A 21,725-nucleotide genomic window follows, 5' to 3' on the forward strand; every position below is an offset into this window, starting at 1 on the left:
AGCTCCCTTTAATCTATACAAGACATGTCTTATCAGATACAAGAGCAGCAAGTGTGACACAAGAACATGTTTCTGAAGAACGGCGTCAACACCTCAATGTGTGATGCCTGGATCATCCTGCTGAACATCACCAACCAACCCAACCCATCAATAGCAGCTGTTGCTAAATGACTGACAGGAGCTCAGTGGTACAGCTGGCACAGGCCCCAATGAAAGCCACGCGTTCTTGATGAATTACAGTCCAGAGGCTGAGATCTGGAAATGTCAGTTCACACTTATCATGCTACAGCTGGTTTGGTCTGGCTGTTTTTCCCTTTACATTGGAGACAAGAGTTACGGCAGCTCAGCGTCACATTAACGGTACGATTACACGACAACAATGTCATAAAAACGTTGTCAAAACAATCCCCATTTCACATGGATCCATGAAAACGATTAAAAACGTTGTATTCTGCTGTCAGGCCAGTAGTTGGCGATGTCACTTTGTAATGAAAAACTACTCTATAGACTGAGCATGTAATACGCATGTAATTTGATGTAAGTGTGAACTCGTAAAAAAACATACGTTTTCTGTTTTTAGTTGAAAATGGTGTGATGTAAACTGCCTCTAAATACAGCACCTAGAAACATTCCTGCAAAGTTCTAGCGTTTTCTTGAGAAGATCTTAGCGATAAACGCATCAATGGTTTTATTAGGTGTTCATATAACGCTGCGGTTTTGTTACCACCGTGATAATGAAGACTGTGCGTTTTTATGTGTGGGCATTGAGGCATGCAAAAGAATTTCTGTTGTGAGTGGATGGGTGGTACCTATCTGTGGGTGCGTTAGTTTGGTCTGTGTGTGGGCGTCTGGTCTATGTGCTTATTTTTCTGACAGCTCTGTTCCAAGTAACACAAAAACATACGATTCAGTCGACAGGTGACAGGTCTTGTCACGCCCACTTGTATTTGTGCATTTGGACAGATGCTCCCTGTCGCTATAGAAACAACCTGGTTCCTTTTCAGTGGAGTTCATCATGGCAGCCAAGGAGATTGTGAAAGTGTTAGTCCAGCTGAAGTGCCGTGTGGAGCGCAGCCCATCTCTGAGGTAATTCCTAAATAGAAACTCCAGACACAGACGTGCACGAACAAGAGTCTGGAAGCAGGATTTCCATAGTAAAGACACAGGAAGCATAATTTCTACCATTACTAGTGTTTGTTAAAGCAGCCCTACAGCAAAAACCCCAGTATTAAATTAACTCTCATCAGAGTTTATTTGACTCCACACTAAAGAGTGTTAAAAGTAACTCTGAAGAAGTGTTAAATTTGATGAGATAATTAAGTGATTAATTAAGTGATGATTGACCATTAGTGAAGACACCTGATGAAAACAAGCAGAACTGCTGAAGGAAAGAGTCACCATTTTTGAGTGTTTGCTTTAATTGGGCTCTTGACCTTTGATTTTATAACGTTATTATTTGTATTTTTTTTGGGCTGTTTAGAAAACACATTTTGTTATGGCAAAGAAGGCACAGATAAAATATGTTCAGGAGTTGATTATGTTTTGCTTAACATTATTAATGTAATCATCATTTAGTGGACCTGATACACTAACACTAATATAATTCTGAGGCCAATCTCTAATTTTATGGGTTGATTTTACATTATTGATTACAACAGCTCTGTGATATTGCAGCATGAGATTTTGCACAAAAAAGTTTGCATCTACTTTATTGCTTTAGACACACACAGACATCAAGAATCAGCATATGAATCTCAACAATGGTGACAGACAGCATATCAGATAAACAGATTAACTCTGAACATCACAAAACAAGCTACTAAAAAGTCACATAAAACAGCAAAAATAGAAAAAAAAATGGTAAGAATAAAAGAAATTCCTAAACAATTAAACTTATAATTTATTCATGGCGCTATGCATGCTGGGAGCCATGGGTGAGTTTTGATTGGCACACCCAAAATGCATTGCAAAAAGATTTTTGATGGCCACCATTGTTGAGATTCATACGCTGATTCTTGATGTCTCTTCATTCTTGATTCAAACCTTTTTTGAACAGAATAACTTTTTAAAATCCTTCTGATTATATTGAAAACACCAGTTCTTATGCTGTAGAATCACAGGGCTGCTGTAATCAATAAAGTAAACCTAATTCAAAGATTAGGCTCTAAATGACATCAGTGATCCAGCTTATGAGGATTATGTCAAAACACAACCAACAACACCTGATCACATTTTCTCTGGACTTGTATGGCTGCTATGAATCAGTTACAGCAGCCAGACAAAAAACTAATGTTATAAAACCAAGGGAGGTCAAGAGCCCAATTAAAATAAACATGATAAAAATGGTGACTCTTTCCTTCAGTGATTCTACTTGTTAACATCAGGTGTCACCACTAATGCTCAATCATCACTTAAAGCTATGGTCTACGATTTCAAAGATTGTTCATTATTAATAACCTCGTTTAGATGCTGGTTATGGTTGTACAGTACAATCCGAACAATATGAAGAGAAAAAAGAATGAAAAAAATCCATTCACTCTATTGGGTGTACACCCGCAGAGAAATTGACCAATGTAAGCTGTCCGGCCGGACAGCTTACATTGGTTAACTGCTCTCATCCAATCCCTGCTCCACTCGCGTTTCCCCCCGACCGCACCCCACCCCGCCCCCTCCTGCGACATGAAATTTTGCTGGCAAGTAGGCATCGTCAACTCAGCAATGGAGAAAAACCAACAAACAGACATCAGAAAGCGGCCCCTGCTCGCCCCAACAATCAAGGTTGGAAGAAAGAGAAAGTCAATTGAGGAAAGAGCAGAGATTTAAAAAAAAAAAGTGAAGAACGCCGGACTCAAAGCCGAATCAATATAGGGTCCACCATTGCCCGTTTGAGGAAGCTTCAGAGAAACCTTGGACTTAAAACCGACGCTGACTTTTTGTTGAGCAGGTATGCATTTATTTATACTTTTATGGTGTGGTGTATTACATAAATAGCTTTTTATCAGTCTGACAACATGATCATGCTGCCGGTCGGCATTGGAATGTTAGCCGTTTAGCATCGCCTATCACGGGTCAAAGTAATTATATTTCTTGACTGTTTCAATAGTCCTAACGTTAGCGGTTTTCTGTTCGATCCGATAGAACATTGCATGTGTTGCTAATCTTGCGTGGGCGTGAACTCAAACGTGTGCCTCTGAGCTATTTTGTTACGACAATGGTGACATTGAATTGTTGATGAAGCAACTAAGTTCAAGTGTCGAAAGTCAACTTTACATATGATGTGTCATTAGCGCGGTCATTAGATTGAAGCGACTAAGCACATGGTACATCTCTGTTCCGATGTTTACTCCTGCTTGACTGAGTGACGTTGTTGTTGGAGTGACGCACAGAGGGGAGGGGTGTGCGTGTGGAGGGGCGGGATGAGTTTTTTAAAAATTCAGGCTTTCTCAACTGATTTTCAACATCGTAGACTACAGCTTTAATTAATCTCGTAATTATGTCATTAAACTTAACACTGCTTCAGAGCTTCTTTTAACACTCTTGAGTGTGGAGTCAAATAAACTTTGATGTTAACACTGATGTATGTGAAATACATTTATTTTATGCTAAGTATACTACAAATACATTTACATATTTATGTACTTAATATAAGTACCCTGCATACGTATAATAAAATGGGATAGTCTGTTAAATTAAGGCGGAGGTCTAACTAAAGATAAAGTTAAGTATATATAAAATTATTGATATATATATATAGTGAGGAAAATAAGTATTTGAACACCCTGCTATTTTGCAAGTTCTCCCACTTGGAAATCATGGAGGGGTCTGAAATTGTCATCGTAGGTGCATGTCCACTGTGAGAGACAAGGTTCTCAAGATATAAAGGTTCTGGGGTGGCCTAGCCAGTCTCTAGACCTAAACCCAATAGAGAATCTTTGGAGAAGATTTTGTTACCAGAAACCTGACTGATCTAGAGAAGATGTGTGTGGAGGAGTGGGCCAAAATCCCTCCTGCAGTGTGTGCAAACCTGGTGAAAAACTACAGGAAACGTTTGACCTCTGTAATTGCAAACAAAGGCTAATGTACCAAATATTAACATTGATTTTCTCAGGTGTTCAAATACTTATCTGTATCATACAAATAAATAGTTAAAAAATCATACATTTTGATTTCTGGATTTTTTTTTTTAGATTATGTCTCTCACAGTGGACATGCACCTACGATGACAATTTCAGACCCCTCCATGATTTCTAAGTGGGAGAACTTGCAAAATAGCAGGGTGTTCAAATACTTATTTTCCTCACTGTATATCAATAATTATAGCAATCAAATAATAATATTATAGTTATTGTTATTATTATTTATGTATAATTATTATTGGTTTTTTTTATTTCACCTGACAATGAAACTGAAAAAAAGAAGTTCTGCACAACATCATAAAGAAACTGAAGGTGTCTTTCATGACTTGGGCCAGAAACCTGAAGTTCTGAAATTCCTAGCAATCACTTAGCAATACGCTAACAACCACTTTACACACCTTAGCAATTACTTACAACCACTTTCAGCAACTGTTCACCTTCTTGGTTTCACTAAACCAGCCATGTTGCCATGTGGAAAAAATACATATGCGACCATCATTAGTTTGTAATTACAATAATGGAATTGATCTATTTCCACCATTATAGGTGATAAGATCACAACTTCCCTCAGGATACTATATACTGGTGTATTTCTCTTTTTCATTCTCTCTTTTTCCGCACAAATCGCAGCTTTGGTTTAGTAAACAGTGCTCTGGGGGTAAACACTGACACGAAAGGCACAAATTCAGGATGTAATCCAGCTCTTGGACAAAACCATGCTGTTTGAATTAGCTCTACGCCTACTTCTCAGCCAGAGCACTGACGTTCACAATGAGGCTTACCAGCACTGCTGGCTCTGATAAACCACCAGGACCGGTCCAAACCTCCAAGCTCTAACACTCATAACACATTACTCCGTGAAGACCTCATGAAAGCGGCAAAAAAGACAATTGTGAAAAACAACAACGCATCATTCCTGTGAAAAAAAACACTCTAATGTCATGAAAATTATGCTGTGACATTTGCATACATAACAGGTATGTAATGCATGGCATGATGCATGCTGAGAAACTAGGGTTGATTGATATTTTGAATATTTTACAATATATTCGGTAGAACTTTACTATAAGGTTTCATTAGTTAACATTAGTTAACTACTTAAGTTGTACTAAAATTTAACAAGAATTCAACAGCATTTATTAATCTTAGCTCATATTAATTTCAACATTATATAATAATTTTCCATAGTAAAGACACAGGAAGCATGACTTCTATTATTAATATTGTCTGCTCAATTATTTTATTCTAATCCACTATTTCTGGTAACTCATTTCGGTTATATTTTCTTATATTCTTAGTATGTTATTAGTATATGTTAAAATTTTCAGTGTCATTCACTTCACATGATGTTATGCCTGTTCCGTGTATATGTGTGTATGTGTATGCGCGCGCACACACACACACACACACACACACACACACACACACACACACACACGCACGCATGCACGCGCACAGCATGACTTCATGATCAGGGCAAATTATCGCAAGTATCTTTCTCAAATGTACCCCCCCCCCCCCCCCCCGTGCCAGCTAAGCCTGCAAATTGATTGATTGCATGCTCACAAGGAGAAATGGCAGGGTGACAAGGTCAATAAAAGTAACGGGAGTCATACAGGCCAAAATAAAACCATAAACCATAGCCAAGAAGAATAAAAGTCACAAGGGATTTTGTTCATGTGGAAATACGAATGGGCCTTATTTCCCTTATTTTTACAGGAAAATGCTTCTCGATATTTGCCGAACCATTATTTAGCGCATTTTTAATAATATATACTCATAGTGCTAAAATCTGTAATTGTAAATGTGAGATAATAATAATAATACAAATACAATGTTATTAGGACACTGGGTATAAGCACAAGCCAACAGCCAAAGATAATTAAGACAGATTTACATTTAAGATGATCTCATATGTTAGGTTTTATGAGCAGTATTTTTTCTATTTCAAAACAACAACAAAAAAAACTGTTATCCTGAGATGCTATAATTTTCATGTTACGTTACGTTCATGTCAAGTCCGAGGCTTGTGTGTGATTGTGTCTGAATGCATGTTTACATGCATTTGTGTGTGAGTGTGTGTGTGTGAAAATCTGAGATCAAGGAGTGCAGAGGATGCCTTATTGTCCTTATTGAAAGGATGCCATGTTCTGGTGGACATCTACAAGCCTCTCCTCAAATGTCTGAACCCATTTAAATCGCCCACACTCAGGCAACAGCAGCTGAAGATTTAGACCCTGTCTGAGCCCAGAGCGCCCCAGCTAAAGACTGTTCACACTCACTCTTCTTTCCCTGCTCTGCTATCACTCTAAAGAGACAGCAATTACTCACACAGATATGGAGTCAATATTCAGGCACACTGCAGTTATTTCTTGGGTACATCATGCAAGATAGGAAAGGCATTTGTTGCATCTACTGGCACTCGAGGGCGAGACATGCTGTCTAGAGTAACGGTACACACATCTACAGACTTTGATTGCATTCAAATTTACATACTATCTATCCCAAATAGTACCTACGCACAAACAGAATTATTGCATCCCAAATCATAGTACATTATAAATAGTAGATATCTTGCTTTCTGTGGCTGATCAACTTTAGGATGTGTCATAACCTGTCCATTTCCACAAAAAAAAGGTAATTATATATTTTATAACACGCAATTCTGTATCTATATTGCGCAATGCGACTTTACATCACCCGATTCTGAGAAATAATCAGAATTGGGAGATGTAAAAAATGCGCGCAATTTTGACTATTTCACCACCAGTTTTTTTTTTAAAGTTGCCAGCAACCACCAGCATTTTTCATAATTTTCACAAAATGTTATGCCCCCCAGAATTTTTTGTCCAAAATAGTCCAACGCCGTGGTACAACGAGCACACCCGGGCCCTTAAAACAGCAGCCAGAAAAATGGAGCGCAGCTGGAAGAAAACAAAATTAGAGGTATTTCGTAATTCGTGGAAAGAGCACATGATCACATACAGAAAGGCCGTAAAAACTGCTAGATCTGCTTATTTCTCAACTCTCTTGGAAGAAAACAAACACAACCCAAGGTATTTATTCGATACAGTGGCTAAATTAACCAAAAATAAAGCTTCAACTTCTGATGATTGTAAACAGCACAGCAGTAATGACTTTATGAACTTCTTCACATGTAAGATTGATAATATTAGGAAAAATTTTTTAACCATGCAGCCGTCTACTACAGCATCACATCAGACAGAGCATTGTAGTGTCACTGAGGAAAAATTACACTCATTCACTGCTATAGGAGAAGAAGAATTGGCTAAACTCGTTAAATCATCTAAATCAACAACATGTATGCTCGACCCTATACCAACTAGGCTATTAAAAGAGATGCTACCAGAGGTCATAGATCCTCTTCTTAATATCATTAATTCATCTTTGTCATTAGGATATGTACCGAAAACTTTTAAGTTGGCTATTATTAAACCACTTATTAAAAAACCGCAACTTGATCCTACAGATTTAGTCAATTATAGACCAATCTCAAATCTACCCTTTCTGTCAAAAATACTTGAAAAGGCAGTGTCTTCACAATTATGTTCCTTTTTAGAAAGAAATGGTATCTGTGAGGATTTGCAGTCAGGATTTAGACCGTATCATAGTACTGAGACTGCTCTCATCAGAGTTACAAATGATTTACTCTTATCATCCGATCGTGGCTGTATCTCTCTATTAGTGTTACTCGATCTTGGCGCTGCATTTGATACTATCGACCACAACATTCTTTTGAATAGACTCGAAAATTATGTAGGTATTAGTGGAATTGCATTATCATGGTTTAAATCATACCTATGCGACCGTTATCAGTTTGTAGTAGTAAATGAAGATATGTCACACCGATCGCAAGTTCAGTATGGAGTACCACAAGGCTCAGTGCTAGGACCGCTACTCTTCACCCTGTACATGCTACCACTGGGAGATATCATTAGGAAGCATGGCGTTAGTTTTCATTGTTATGCTGACGATACTCAGCTCTATATTTCTTCACGCCCTGAAGAAACTTACCAATTCACAAGATTAACGGAATGCATAGCTGATATAAAACATTGGATGACCGGTAATTTCTTGCAACTCAATTCAGAAAAAACTGAATTTTTAATTATTGGACAAAAAAGCTCCACAAGTAGTAACCTAGAATACTGTCTAACACTTGATGGCTGTTCTGTCAAGTCCTCGTCGTCAGTGAGGAACCTGGGTGTGCTCTTTGATACCAATCTTTCGTTTGAAAGCCACGTTTCTAGCATCTGTAAAACTGCTTTCTACCATCTTAAAAATATATCTAAATTACGGCACATGCTCTCAATGCAAAATGCTGAACAGTTAGTTCATGCGTTCATGACCTCAAGGTTAGATTATTGTAATGCTCTACTGGGTGGTTGCCCTGCTCGCTTAATAAATAAACTCCAGCTGGTCCAAAACGCAGCAGCTCGAGTTCTTACTAGAACCAGGAAGTATGACCATATTAGCCCAGTTCTGTCAACACTGCACTGGCTGCCTATTAAACATCGCATACATTTTAAAATCTTACTTATTACTTACAAAGCACTAAATGGTTTAGCTCCCCAATACTTGAGCGAGCTCTTAACATATTATACTCCATCACGTCTACTGCGGTCTCAAAACTCTGGCCAGTTGATCATACCGAGAATATCCAAATCAACTGCAGGCGGTCGATCCTTTTCCTATTTAGCACCTAAACTCTGGAACAGTCTTCCTAACATTGTTCGGGAAGCAGACACACTCTGTCAGTTTAAATCTAGACTAAAAACACATCTCTTTACTGTGGCATACACATAAAATCACTTTTTCAATGAAATGATTGTTAGGCTGCATTAACTAGGTCAGCCGGAACCGGGAACACTTCCCATAACACCTGATGTACTCGTGACATCATCAGAAGAATGGCATCTACGCTAATGATAGTCTCTCTGTTTTATCCCAAGGTTTACTGCAGTCAGCCGGATCCAGGCCGTATCCAGTTCAGATGGTGGACCTGCGCTCAGAGAAGACCAACACAGGACCCCGAAGTGTCTGCAGAGACCGTGATTAGACTCCCCCTGCAACTGCCTCATCGACACGGCATCTCAATAAACCCGTCTCCGGCGTGTTGACTCAGATTGTTTGAATATTACAATTAAATAATACTTAAATCGATATGTCATCCTCAATAAACCCGTCTCCAGCGTGTTGCCTCCGATCATTCGAATATTGCACTTTAATAATTATTTATTCAACATCATCCTCAATAAACCCGTCTCCAGCATGTTGCCCCCGGTCCCTCGAATATTCTGATCTATTATGACCTCCGAGCTGTAAAGCTGCCAGAATAATAATAATAATACGCTGTTTGTTAATTGGCCAGAGGAGAACTGGCACCCCGACTGAGCCTGGTTTCTCCCAAGGTTTATTTTTCTCCATTAGGTCACCTAATGGGGTTTTGGTTTCCTTGCCACTGTTGCCTCTGGCTTGGCGTGCTCAGTTGGGGACATTATTATTTACATTTAATTTCGATGTTTAGTTGAAAAATGTAAACTAAATTAACCATTTAAACTAAATTACTGATCGAATTATTGATCTAACGCCCACACTGTCACTATATGATACTTGAAATGTTTCCAGAATGGCTATACAGCTGATTAAAATTATGCTGCATTATTTTCCTGTTTAACACTGTAAAGCTGCTTTGAAACAATCTACATTGTTAAAAGCGCTATATAAATAAAGTTGACTTGACTTGACTTGACTACGTTTCATATAAAGCAAAATTGAGCAAAAGGCTGAGAAAAATCGCATTTTTAATTAAGCCTTACCTCAACTTATAAAAATGCCTTTTTACTGTGGTGGTGGTGGTGGTGATAGTAGTTTAAACTAACATTGTGATGCTTGAAGTGTTTGATATCTATGGATTTTAGTATAGGCAAGACAAGTCAAGTGTTGATTTGAGAGGCTAAAGCGTTGGGTTAACTCGCTGTCAGTCGCTGGCCGATTGGTCGTCACTTTAAAAAACAAAAACTTTAATTTAACAAACAAAAAAATGCTCCAAACATTTTTCTAAATTAACTTAATAAAGAAACTAAACGAAATATAACTACTTTGACATTGAAAACAAAAATTAACTATTATAATGGCTGCAACAATGTGTAATAGGGAGGATAAAAAAAGAAAAAAAACCCTCTGAGCTTCTTGTCTGCAAGCATTCATTTTTCACAAAAGAGAGTAAAGCGAGTAACAAACAGTAATTGTAATTGCGTTACTTGATTAAAAAAAAAATATTTAGTTGCGCGTTACTGCTAAAAGTAGTGGAATTACAGTAACGCGTTACTTTTTAGCGCATTACTCCCAGCACTGGACAACAGTATAACATTTTTTAAAAAAGCCAGTTCATGACCCCTTTAACGTTGATGATCATGTTATTTTACATTTGACATGTTTACATATTTTACACTATCGCTTACATATGCTTCTGCTTCTCCTGTGTTTTGATCTGGAGATTCTGTACTCTTTCAGAAGATGTGTCCTAGCGCCCCCTACCATATAACATTGAAAATACAGAAAGCCAAAGTCAATGGTGGGGAAAGAGTTAAGATATAAAGTCCCACTGCATGATGAGAATTGTGTTATAAACTTGAAAAATTGGAATTGCGAGATATAAACTTACAGCCTCAATGAAAAAAGTTGGAATTGTGACACAAACTTACAGCCTCAATGAAAAAAGTCTCAAATGAGAGATGTTAGCTCATTTTTCCAAGATATATATGCTTGAAATGTCAAAAAAATAAATATATCATTGTTATATATTAAGTTGCAATTACCTTTTTATTCCATGGCAGCAATGGGCTACCATTTAATGATTGCCTTGAAAATACATATTTCCATTAAATATAGAGTTCATGACATGCAATGCTGGCTGGTGGATTTCTTTATGTTGTAAAATGCATCTCTATTCAGCCTATTCGTCCTTATCTGAAGGCTCAAGTGTATGTTTGATTGTGCTGTATAAAAGCACCTTTTGCATGATATAAATACATATGTGCAACAGATCAGGTTAAAATTTCTTGTGGATTATGAGACATAATAACAATGCATCAGTAAATCAATTTCCACCCCCATCACTAGCTAAAACTGTGTGAGGGGGACAAATGGAGAGAGAAGAAAAGCAAGTATCTATTCTCTCAGCTGTACTTCTATCAATCTCCACCTGTCTGTTAATTATTTTTATTCAGTCCCCTGACTCTCATGCCTCTTTCACCTGGTGTGTGGCGCCAACAGCGAGGCAACAATTTTCTCAAACTTATTCCGTTATCACTTCTATCTCTCTCTCTCTCTCTCTCTCTCTCTCTCTCTCTCTCTCTCTCTCTCTCTCTCTCTCTTCATTTGTGTCTTTCTCCAATTTTCATATTCCCAGGGTTTTATTACCTGTACAAACTTTTATGAAATGTTCAATTGTTTCTGTCAAACCCCGCAGGGGCACGTGGACAAGGTAGAGTGCTTTCACATTTCTTCTGAGTTAATTGTTTCCAGAGCTGTGCTTCAGTGAACTCATTTCTCGGCCTCGGGCACAGATGAGCTCAGGGGGCTTCTGCTTCCTGTTTTTGCTCACCTGTGTCAGCTCGCAGACAGACTTGAGTAATAATTCTGCACTTAATAAAAGTCTATAGGCTCTAGTAATAAACCTGTCAGTCACATTTCTGTCAATATTTGCATTAGCGGTCAAATTTAACGTTGTTCTTCTTTTGTTATCTATTCTTTTGTTATAGGAGTGTGTACTTTTGTAATTTGTCATATTCAGCCTGTGAAATATCTAATGACTGCATTTAATTTTTTTAGTTTGTGATTTATAATTAATGAAAATACAGAAATTGATAGTGAGTAGAGAAAAAAAAATTAGCAGATAAACACGGTTGCTTTCATTCAGTCAGTCAGGTATGTTTACTATACCACCATAGACACTAGGTGCGTTTACATGGAGCACTGTAATCGGTTTATAAGTCCAATCCGAATGAAAATGCTCTATATAAACACCTCAATCGGAATAAAAATGGCCAAACCGAATGAAATTGTAATCGGTTTGAGAGGGGTGGGATAAACCTTTTCATGAACTGATCAAGCGAAAAATTCCACCATGTAAACGACCTGATCCGATTACTTTGAGTGTACGTCTTTCTGTGACGTGATATATAGCGCGCGCACCTCCACAACTGAAGAACGTGCGCCGCGCTCACACCAGGCTGTTGACAAGAGAGGAAAGTTAATTTTTCTGAGGTACTAAACTTTTTATGTCGTAACATGTTATGAACATGATGTTGGAATAATGACACAGACATAGCCTGGCTACAGCATCTCATCTTGACAGCGTTTGTCCTGGGCTTCAACTGCGCCTGACTGAAGAATACATTTTTCTGAGGTGATTCTTACACTTTACAACGAATAATGAATAGCTTTTATAACACTGTATAAGTCCTGGTGGCCTTTGAGAGTTGCCATTGCAACGGGGAACATTCAAGCTGCTGGAAAGGACGTGTCGACATTTTGTTTCTCGTAAGTTATACATAGTTATATATATATATAAAAAGTTAAACAACTGCCTCAAATTGGTTAAGTAACATTACCCACAGTCTACTTGAATTATTTTTGTTTATATTTATACCTTGTGATTATGGTATCTTTCCTTAATCATCTGAAATATCTATGCGTTTAGTACTAGTATGCGGAGCACGTCGGGAATGCTTTCATTCTTGTTTCACCGTACATCCTATGTTTTTATTAATAATTTGGGTGCATTTTATAGTTAATTTTGTGTTTTTCAATTTTGTGTTTCATTTTGATTCTGCATTCATCATTCACAGCTGTTGAAATAGCCATTGTATAGGACATACATTAGTTTAAACTTTTGCATGTCCGCCCACAGAAAAATAAATAAATATAAAAATTACCAACAGAGAACTATTGATCCACGATACTAACGTTACGAATCTGATGCGGCAGACAAACTGTGTACAAAATGAGCACAAAATTATTCTGACTGAAAGTCAGCACATGTAAACACCAGATCGGTTTAGATAACGTCTCATGTAAACAGTCCACCGAATCTTTCAATCGGAATGATTTTAATCCGAATGACAAAAAAATGCGCATGTAAACGCGGACAAGTCCCCTACAATAATTAGAAATGGCCAAATTGCGAATTCATGCGACTTTTACATCACTCTAGATCAACATTCATCACAATTCTGCGCTTATGGGAGTCAGATTTTACATACCCGAAGTTATCAAGATAGTTGCAAAAGGTAGTCAGTGGAAGGTCAGTGATGTTCAGAAATCGTAAGTACTATAGTGACAACTCTACAAGCAAAACATGAGGACCCGTATTATAAATGTTTAAAAAATATGCCTTTTTTTCCCGGATACTCTTCTTTGTTTTTTATATTGCCTGTGCATAAATTCGCTGGCTTCCACGGCTGATCACACAATAAATAGATTGACGTGTTTACATGAAGACTTCAGATTTGCAGTCTGATTACTAATGGATTATTTGGTTGCACGTAAACTTAACTACTGTTCAGAATTGACAACCATATTAATTTTTTATACCAGGTGTGACTCAAAATGTCCAGCGCATTTAAAGGGTGACAAGAATAGATCATAAAACATCTATATTGGCAGACAACCAAAGTCAATACTCTTCAATTAATGAATAATGCATGCAACCACAGAGAAAGAAAACCATATAATAAATATAAAAATTGTATTGTCCTTTCATGGATTTTATTCTTATTCTAAACTGTTCGGCATTTGAAAATGTTGATTCCAACCCCTTTCAAACTCCTCAACCACACAATATTTTTCATAAACTGAGAGAGATTAATAGCACAAACATTAAGGATAGACTGAAATAAAATACCCACACAATGCAATGACATCAAGTGGCAGTTCCATTCTTAGTACAGCGCATATCAGCTATGACTTGTATAAGTTCAAGTTGTGAGTTTAATTATACAGTCTCTTTCATAACTGAACTGATTATAAAAACAACCACTTAAAAGAATATACACTATATTGGCAAAAGTTTTGGGACACCCCTTCAAATCATTGAATTCAGATGTTCCGATCACTTCCATGGCCGCAGGTGTATAAAATCAAGCACCTAGGCATGGATCACTCTCAAGCAGGGCTGGACTGGGGCTAAAATTCGGCCCTGGCAAATCCAGCCCATCCGGCCCATGAGTTCCTCTTGAATGTTTTAACTGGGGTTAGGGCCTTAAATTGGAGTAAATAAATAAATCTAGGACAGGGACAACTAATGATGGATATTATCGAATTTACTGCAAATGCAGATAACAAACGTAATATTGCACTTTTGTCACACAGAAATGCACTTGAAAGTAAACCACTGATTTTGAGCTAAAGTGAATTTACTGCTTTTAAAATCTGTCATCATTTACTCACCCTCAAGTTGTTCCAAACCTGTATGACTTTCTCTCTTCCGTGAAACATAAAAGAAGATATTTTGAAGAATGTTTGTAACAAAGCAGATAGAGCAACTATTGACTACCATAGTATTTTTTTTCCTACTATGGTAGTCAATAGTTGCTCTATCTGCTTTGTTACAAACATTCTTCAAAATATCTTCTTTTGTGTTCAGCAGAACAAAGAAACTCATACAGGTTTGGAACAACTTGAGGGTGAGTAAATGATGACATCATTTTCATTTTTGGGTGAACTATCCCTTTAATGCATGGGATCCAGGCTTTAAAGCTGTTTTGTTGAATTATAATTTATTTACCCTACACTCTAAAAAAAAAAAAAAAAGTTTCTTTATGGCACCAAAAATGGTTCTTGACTTGTAATGATAGGGGAACCTTTTTTAGTGCTATATAGCACCAATTTTGGCGCTTCAGCGGTTCTTCAGAGGTTCTTCAGAAGTTCTTCACCGGTTCTTTGACTAAGGTGCTATATGGAACCTCTGAAGAACCGCTGAAGAACCACTGAATGAAGCCCCAAAATTGGTGCTATATAGCACTAAAAAAGGTTCCCCTATGATTACGAGGCAAGAACCAGTTTTGGTGCCATATAGAACCTTTTTTATAGAGTGTAATGACAGTTTAACTGAGTAATTGTAGGTCAGTTTCATTTAACTGTATGGGCATGGTAGTCACAGGTAAAATCATGTTCCTCATTACCGGTATATGGTTTCGAAAATAAATAAATAAATAATAATAAACAATTGAATTTGGTTGTGCTAGAGTGACAAGTTTGTAGTTGTGTGTATTGCTGTTTTCCAAATTACCTCGTGATGTATTTACATGGCTGTTTTCAGCTGATTCACCACAGAACCTTTAATGTTCCCATATCACACGATTGTAAAACAACATTCGTAGTCAAAGTGCCAGTTCATCACTTCATAGAGAAGCAGAAACGCAGCGCACATTCGTCAGCGGCAGCGCTGTTGCGCGGATATTCGCCTTTTGCAGTTTCATGCGCCCAAATTTTTAAACAGCGCCTAATATGGACACAGTCTATGGAGGAGGGAAGGTCTCTCTCGCTTTGGCCTGTCAATTCAGAAGACAAACCAATGGGCCGCTGTCCCTGCATGATGGGCCATTCCGTGGCAAAAAATTTAATAAATAAATAACCTTGTATCGGCCCCAAAGTGCGTCTGCCCACCGGGAAAATGCCCGGTATGCCAGATTACCAGTCCAGCCCTGCTCTCAAGGGCTCAGTGAATTCAAGCGTGGTACCATGATTGGTTGCCACCTGTGCAATAAGTCCATTCCTGAAATTTCCTCACATTAAAATATTGCACGTTCAACTGTTAGGGATATTATAACAAAGTGAAAGCAATTGGGAACAACAGCAACTCAGCCACGAAGTAGTAGGCCACGTAAAATCAAAGAGCGAGGTCAGTGCATGCTGAAGCGCACAGTGCGCAGAATAGCAACAGACCTCCAAACTTTGTGTGGCCTTCAGATTAGCTCAAGAAATGTCTGTAGAGAGCTTCATGGAATGGGTTTCAATAGCCGAGCTGCTTTATCCAAGCCTTACATCACCAAGTGCAATGTAAAGCATCGGATACAGTGGTGTAAAGCACGCCGCCACTGGACTCTAGAGCAGTAGAGACGTGTTCTCTGGAGTGAGGAATCACAATTCTCTGTCTGGCAATCTAATGGACAAGTCTGGGTGTGGCAGTTGTCAGGCCATGCGTCTTACCCCTACCCTATTGGCCCATGGCTGCATTACCTGCATATGTTTAGAAAACTCCACAAGACTGTTTAACATGATGCTTAGTTTAAACTGTTATGATTGCTCATTTAGGAATTAATAAGCAAAGCATGCAATATGCACAGAGATACGGAGAAAAAGAGTGTTCACTTATCTTAGATGCCGATTTCAGAAGATTTCTGAAAGCGCTCTGCAGAGTGCTAACAGCATACACTACCAGTATTTGAATGTTGAGCCGCTGATGCAACAACTACCAATCAGCTGCGCTATGTATAACAATGTCATCGCAACCAAATTGAGTTAAAGGTCCCATGGCATGGATTTTTTATTTTATGTTAATAATGTATTCTGAGGTGTACTTATATTGTTAGTATGATTTTTACATCATAAAATGTCATAATTTAGAAATAAAAGGCATTTTTTCTATACTGATGTTTGCCCTCTGGCTTAATGCCCTGTTTCAAGGGGCGTGTCTGCTGTGAAACTTCAGTAAAACCACCCACTGTTGTGATTGGCTGACATCAGCGGAGGGGCGTGGTTTAACGAGGTCTACGAGGCACGAGCCTGCCAGAGAGACGGATGGACCCGAGTTCACTTCTCATCAGTTCTCTCAGCACGTCTCAGTTCAGTGAACTGTTGTAGTTCCTAGCATATACTTCAGGTTATTCGTTTATTTCTAGTCGGAGGGACTGTTACTCATGTCAGAAAGTTAGTAACTTTAGTAAATTATGGATCAGCGCTAACTCGAGACGCGAACCGTTTAGAACGATTCAGTCCGATTTGGTGAACTGGTTCGACCGGTTCACTAAAAAGAACCGGTTCAAAAGAACGATAAGTTTTTGTTTTTATCTGAGAGTTCTGAATAAACACGAGTCCCAGTCACGCCGAGCCCCTCTTCCTCCTTATTCTACCAACTTTGTAACACATGTAATGTACCATTACAGCTGTTGAGATGAACGAGTAACGAGTAAGTGTTGATTATAGCATTATTTTTAGATATTTTCCTATCATATGAAAAGCGTCAGTGACGCGCATTGAGTACACAGCGCAAACAAAGACACAACAGCGAAGTAATCAAATGTAATCCAGTTTATTGTGGGGATAGCTGGCTAGCTTCGCCCCGATACCCTCATGCTTACCCCCCTTCTGCTTAATCTCGCGCTGCGTATCATGGCGCCTCCACTGTGGGCGAGATGCAGTACTGGGGGTCGGTGATGTTGAAGGCCGACTGGTCAGTGCAGCCAGAGCTTCGGCGTGCGTGAGGTTAATCTCTAAAGATGTGACTCTGCCGATGTTGAGCAGAAACTCACGACTGTATGCACATTTTAGAACAGATAGACTCGACGAGGACGTACAAAAACACTGACTCACAAGATAGAAAATACGAAAACACCGTTCTGTCGGAAGAAAGAGAAGCCGCAGCGTGTGCACAAATAATAAAGTTATGTGTGAACTTGAATAATTAGCTACACATCAGAAATCACTGATCACAGATCAGAAGGAACTGAAAAAAAGACTTCTGTTTTAATTTGTACATCCAAACACTGAGAAACTGCCAGCATTCACTCGTTCACAAGCCATGATCTCTCGAGGACAAACAAATGGCGCTTGCATGGGCGTGCCAAATTCTCTCGGCGGAGGAAAGAGAGGTAACCGTTCCTGTTATGACGTCATAACAGGAAAATTCAAGATCAGCTCGTCTGAGCTGCCATTTTCTCAAAGGCAGAGAAAGACAGCCAGAACTCGGTTTACACCGATCAAAATTTCTAGCCACTTGGGCACAATATTCAGGCTAGGGGAACATATTAATGTTGAAAAACCTCATAAAATGATAAGAAAGTATCAGCTATCAGCCTGCGCCATCTAGAGTTTCATGACAGAACTTGGTAAAGCTAGACCTTAATCAGAGCAGCACCAAGTCTATTGCCATGAGGGATAGAGATAGACTTACCATGTTTTCAATGGTATCCACTGTAAAAACTGTATAAAGCTCCTAGATCACTTGTAATTTTCCACAACTCATGTTGTCTGGAGTTTTTTGTCTACTGAAATTTCTTGGAAAGATATTTTTGCAGTGTTTCGTCAGCAGAACAATAATAATAAAAAAACATAAAAAAATAGTACAACCCACTGAAGAGATGCATGTCTATCCCTCCCAGTCTCGCTTTCATGATGGCACTGACTTCTGTGAATAAGGTATATTAGCAAGTATAATTAAAAAACTTTTATGATTTGAAGTACACTACAAATGCACATTCAATATGATTGAGCACACTTCTTTTTCAAAAGAGTATTTAGTACTCCAAATGGGATTGACAACTGTATTAAGCTGCTGTGTGAACGTAGCTGTTGAAAGTGCAACAATAAATTATGACAGAAAAAATGAGGTGAGCTACCTCAAACCAAGGCAGTCGTGGCCTAATGGTTAGAGAGTTGGACTTGTAACCGGAAAGTTGCTGGTTAGAGTCTCAGGTCCGGCAGGAATTGTCGGTGGGGGGAGTGAATAACCAGCGCCCTCAATACCATGAATGAGGTGAGACTCTTGAACAAGGCACCGAACCCCCAATTGCTCCCCGGGCACCGCAGCAATATGGCTGCCCACTGCACTGGGTGTGTTCACGGTGTCTGTGTGTGTGTGCACTAGGATGGGTTAAATGCAGATCACAAATTCCAAGTATGGGTCACCATACTTGGCCACACTTCACTTCAATGACATTCAGATCATTTGAAAAAGAGCTTTTTCTTTTAACAAATACATTTTACATTCATTGTATGTAAAAAAAGACAAAACATTTAACATTAGCATACCTAATGTCCAACTTGACATTTCTTACCCAATCCACCGCATGTCACACTTACCGCGAGCTTTTTGGCTGATTTCCTGAAGAAGTTCTTCATAACGGACGGGTTCATCATCCTCATTAAACACCATGTCTTCTACTGTAATGTTGTCTTCACGCATCTGTGTGTATGGCCCCTCAACAGCAAAGTAGCACGGCCGGTCATCCTTCTTATTATCGCTATACATGAGCATGGCGTGTTTGTGCCAGCCGAAATGCTGGTGCATCCTTAGCACAAACTCACCCAGCTTCTTGTGGGTAGGGCCGATGTTGGTAATGGACGAGTACAAATTCAAACCCTCTGCCCTCGCCCCACCCGTGATCATTGGAACCTCCCAATGCGTGGTGAAGCGGGCCACGGGTGAGGACGAGTAGTCACAACCAGGCCCGATGAAAGCCCAAGGGTTATATGAGAACTTCAGATCCACGGCCACAAGAGGAGCCACCGAATCCGAACACACTCCTTCTTTGTTTTCACTGCTATTGAAGACCATTTGTAGATGGTAACCTGGCAGCAGGTTGGGGTCATTATTCACCTTGTCAAGGGCCCAAAACAAGGCAGGGCCCACCCGGGGCCATGCCCAGGGGTACTCTGTGTTGTGTTGAGGCAGGATGACTGCCAGGGTGATGTTCTGTTGAGGTGGATCTGGACTGAAAGACCGAGGCTGGTTTTGAGAGAGGGGCTCCAGTTCAACCACTCCAAATGACACACCACTCAGCAGAACTAGAAGAGTTAGCCTCAGCGGCCCCATCCGGAATGCTTTCATTCTCAAAATGAATAGGAAGGGCTAAGATGCTGAAAAAATCAAGACAGAGACACACTTGAGATGCACTTTCTGCAGAACTGAGATTGTCCGTCATTCACAAAGTTACTTGTACATAGAAATGAAATGAGAAAATAAATGGTATACTACTAAAAATGTCTACTTCAACAATCAGCAGAATGTGATCATTACTATAAAAAAATAACGGTTCTTTAATGGCATCTGGTCCATGAAGAATATTTAATATTGTCCATGAAGAATATAGAATATTTAACATTTAAATACCAATATAATCGTTCCATTGAAATGTTCTTTATGGTGCAAAAAGATTCTTCAGATCATTAAAAATTTCTTTACACTAAGAACAAATTATTTTTTTAAAAACTGTTTAATGAAAGGTTCTTTGGGAGACCCAAATGGTTATTTAATGGCATATAGCTAAGAAAATAACCCCGTTTGGAACCTTTTTTTTAAAAAGTGTATACCATTAATTAAACGTATTGTATAAATACACTCTTCATAAGGCTAATAGTTTATAATCTTTATTTCAAGGGCCGTTCTCAAACATATTCGCACATGACGCGTTTTGGTGTTCAACATGTGATGGATCGCAACCGAATAAAACTGAACTATAGGGTGTGGAGACGCGTTCTTTACAAAGTTAACACACTTTTCACTTTACACGTCAACCTGGAAAAAAAGATGCGTTATTGAACTTCTAAAACGTGACGCAGTGTACCAGGCCTGCATTTAACAGCTCAGTCTAACGCAAGAGCGCGTCCTTGCTTCAACCCTTCATATCAAAATACACTTTTAAATAAAACACCACTGAACAGATTTTTTTTTCAGTACAATTCATTAAATTAGTATATTACCACAGATCAGGTCGTCATTTGGAGTCATATAATCCCTTTGTAAGCCTTGCCGTTCTTTCCAACAATTAAAATCCGTGTCTCGTGAAAGCGGAGCAAAAGTCCTGTTCCCTCGGAGAAAACGCGTCGTTTATTACAGCTCAAACCGACTCAACCAATTTACAGGAGTGAAACTTTGGTCTCTTGACCCTCTCCATAGAAACCACCATGATTTCTCGAGCCCACCTCTTTCTCCGAGTGCGCTGAGGAAACGGGATTCGCAAAGAGGAAATCTTTCTCGGTGCGCCTGTGAATTTCTTGGAAACTTGTTAATGAGTATTGATGCTTCTGCAGTTAAAAATTGTTCACCGTGTCCTCTTCCCCTTGATGTTTTCCCGAAGATGGGCAAATCTCAGCGGGTTCGGATTTGATTCTGAATGCGCGCGATGTCACCAAAAAAGTGAATTCAAAGTAAACCAAAAAACAAAAGAAGCGCGTTCACATCGGCATCCACAAAACTCGAATGATAAACTCACAGAAGATTTAATCAAACAAAACGAAAGGTGCAGGTTTATTGTGAGTCACACTCTATGTTTGAAGGCTTTTCTCCCACATCCTCATCCAGTGAGTGTTGGGTCAGTCAATGCGATGAGAAGCTCAAGGTGGGAGGAGGAGAGAAGCGAGAGGGAATGACAGTGTGCGAGTCTAAAGTGCAGGCGGGAGAGGAGGAGGAGGAGGAGAAAGAGAGAGAGAGATGTAGAAAGAATGTTTACAGCACTGTTGCACAGCCATGTGGCATTATTACCCCATTCTGTCATGATAGATAGATGATAAATAGATGATAGATAGATATGTTTTAATGAATATGGATTGATTGAGGACATT

At 39.0% G+C, this 21,725-nt stretch overlaps 1 protein-coding gene across 1 annotated transcript in view; it reads right to left on the reverse strand.

Moving 5' to 3' along the window:
* Window positions 1-21,490, reverse strand: part of npr1a (natriuretic peptide receptor 1a) — a 150,084-nt gene extending 128,594 nt beyond the window's left edge. The window contains exons 1-2 of the mRNA XM_079828822.1: window positions 20,865-21,490; window positions 19,245-20,021 (exon numbers count right to left, since the gene is read on the reverse strand). Of these exons, the coding sequence (XP_079684948.1) occupies window positions 19,245-19,992 (748 nt within the window). The 5' untranslated portion in view covers window positions 19,993-20,021; window positions 20,865-21,490. The remainder of the gene's footprint in view (window positions 1-19,244; window positions 20,022-20,864) is intronic.
* Window positions 21,491-21,725: the final 235 nt, after the last annotated feature.

Source organism: Gobio gobio, assembly GCF_949357685.1.
Source record: "Gobio gobio genome assembly, chromosome: 11".
NCBI classification, from domain to species: Eukaryota; Metazoa; Chordata; class Actinopteri; order Cypriniformes; family Gobionidae; genus Gobio; species Gobio gobio.